At 34.0% G+C, this 2,628-nt stretch overlaps 1 protein-coding gene across 1 annotated transcript in view; it reads right to left on the reverse strand.

Moving 5' to 3' along the window:
- Positions 1-350: 350 nt before the first annotated feature.
- The window catches only part of LOC111089065, an 8,608-nt gene continuing 6,330 nt past the window's right edge, over positions 351-2,628 (reverse strand). The window contains exons 3-4 of the mRNA XM_022400809.1: positions 2,211-2,287; positions 351-1,610 (exon numbers count right to left, since the gene is read on the reverse strand). Coding sequence (XP_022256517.1) covers positions 351-1,610; positions 2,211-2,287 — 1,337 coding nt within the window. The remainder of the gene's footprint in view (positions 1,611-2,210; positions 2,288-2,628) is intronic.

Below are 2,628 nucleotides of genomic sequence, written 5' to 3' on the forward strand. Positions count from 1 at the left end.
TATTAAACTATTTTATGTAAAAAAAAAAACGTCAAAGACACTCTGAAGCTCGCCACTGCGCTAAGTAAGCCTAAAACCATATGTCTAATGAATCTTATCGTTCGTTTTATTTTGGACTTATAAACTTATTATAATAGTGTTATTTTATTAAGGCAAGTTAAAAAATCAAAGTTGCAATTTTTTTTTGTCATAAAACCTTATTTCAAATTATCCAATATTACATATATTCACACACGTAATTCGATTCAACCGGGGCAAGAAAATTCAACATATTGAAATTAGGCAAAATTTGCTCATTTGAGCTTAGCCTTAGTCTGAAAGATAACGTCCTGACTAATGCTCCACACTATTTAACCGATATAACCACCATGGAGCCCTTTGTTACCCCCCAGTCCGATTCCTTTATCCAGAACAACTCCAAGCACTACTCGTCCATTGAGGTTGACTTTGGGTTTCCCCAGGCTAGGAAGCAGAAGACTTGATAAAGAACTGATAGGATTAATTAGTCCATGACCGCCACCCCCACCTATGTGTAATGATAGCCCCTTAGAGGGAACGTGGTCGTCATACCCCTGAACGTAGCTGCTTTCCTGATAGTCATTATCGTAACTTCCATCATTCTTGTAGTCTATTTTTGGAGGACTGGGAGGAGGATAATCAGAAGCAGTAGGACGTTGTTCATAGTTGTTGGATGGATAGCTCTCAACAGGTGCTGGATAACTGGAACGAGGATAATCAGAAGCAGGAGGCTGTTGTTCATAGTTGTTGGATGGATAGCTCTCAACAGGTGCTGGATAACTGGAAGGAGGATAATCAGAAGGAGGAGGATGTTGTCCATAGTTGTTAGATGGATAACTGGAAGAAGGAGGGGGAGCTGAAGGAGCATATCCTCCATAATTTTGTGGTGAACCACCAGAGTAACCGCCATCATTCTGGATGGTTGATTGTTTATTAGGTACAAGCGGTTGTTCACCAGACCTATTAGGGCCCAAGGTCTGGGATGATGATTTTCCACTGTTTTCAGATCTCGTGGAATAACTCTTTAATGTTGTATCATCGGATAATTGTAAGCCATCCAAAGGATTAATATAATCAAGATCCTCATCGAACTGAACTCTGTAGTTTGGATTATTTGCCAACTGCGAAAAAGAACTCTTGGCGATCTTCTTCGTAGATTTAATCGTTGAAGGCGAAAATACAAGAGAATGCCGTGAGTTTTTTCCATTGTCTTTGGATTTTTCAATAAATTTTGTCAGTAAATCACTAATGTCAGTATTTTTGTTTATCGCTAATTTTGTTGACGAATCTCGATTGTCAATCGAACTTTCAACAGACATTTCTTTTTCCATCATTGGATCGTATTTCTTTTTATCATTCGGCACGTACTGGACAAAAAATACGTCATCATTGTTCTTTTTTGACTGACCAGAACTACTAGAAATGGCGTCGTTCTTTGAGAAGTCCCTAGTAATACCACTTCTCATAGTAACGACTGGGAACTTGCTCATGGGTCTGCTTAGAACATGATTTGTACCGAAGCCTCTGTCTACTCTATTCTCCAAAAATGACAAACTATGACTTTGTTTTCTTCCACCAGTTCCACTATCAATCTATATTTGGATAAATACATTAGATTAATAGTAAGAAAAGATTACAAAAAATTTGTATTAATGACAGGGATTGATGTATTCAGCAACAAGGTTCGAACTAAAATCTCATCACAGATACAACCTAATAATATTTTTTATATTCTATTTTCTAATATTCTAGAGTACTAAAGAAACTCTCACCTGCCCTGGTAATACGTTAGCTATTTTACAAAAACTTTAATTTTTATACAGTCACCTATAAAACTTTGATATATATATGTATATACAGTTAGCTCTTTTCTTTTTAAAATTCTCAAAAATCAACTCTTTTGTCTAATGCTTATTGAATAGGAGTAAATTAAACTTTATCAACATATACAGCAAAGCTATAATTCACACGTTAGACTTAATTACTTTAATTTATAATTTTAGAATAAACTTAGAAGTTAAATATTTTAGATATATTATTTTTTCTTTGGCCTAATAATAACTATTAATACATTTGATAATCTAAGTCCAATTAGTTAAGAACCAAGCAACAAATAATTAAATAATTACACCAACTATATGCATAGCAGTTAATTTAAAGTTACGAGTACAAGCTTTTTTTTCACAAGTTACCTGATTAGGCATAAATGATGTGTTAACTCTGCTTCTTCCCATTACAGTTTCAGCGTTTACTGCCCAGGCAACAACGCCTGTAAAAAAAAATACGAAATTTATGTTATGCGTTTTCACCTAAACTAACTCTTGCATTACATAATATAAAAATTCGGCTCATGCAGATTAAAAAACAAATATTGTTGAATATTAATAAAATTGGGAAAACTACGAGTTTTACTTCTGAGACTTCGCAGGACTAGAATGTATTTCAGGTGCTATTTTTGATTCATGTTTGATAAATTCATGACCTTCACAATGTACATTCTATTATTATAAAACTTCATTTTCCTTCTGATGAATCACTTTAAAATATCTTTTATACAACAATATATGTACAACAGAAATTAAATGATGAGATGAAAATGTGTTATAACGG

This window comes from Limulus polyphemus, unplaced genomic scaffold, assembly GCF_000517525.1.
Source record: "Limulus polyphemus unplaced genomic scaffold, Limulus_polyphemus-2.1.2 Scaffold5159, whole genome shotgun sequence".
Classification (NCBI taxonomy): Eukaryota; Metazoa; Arthropoda; class Merostomata; order Xiphosura; family Limulidae; genus Limulus; species Limulus polyphemus.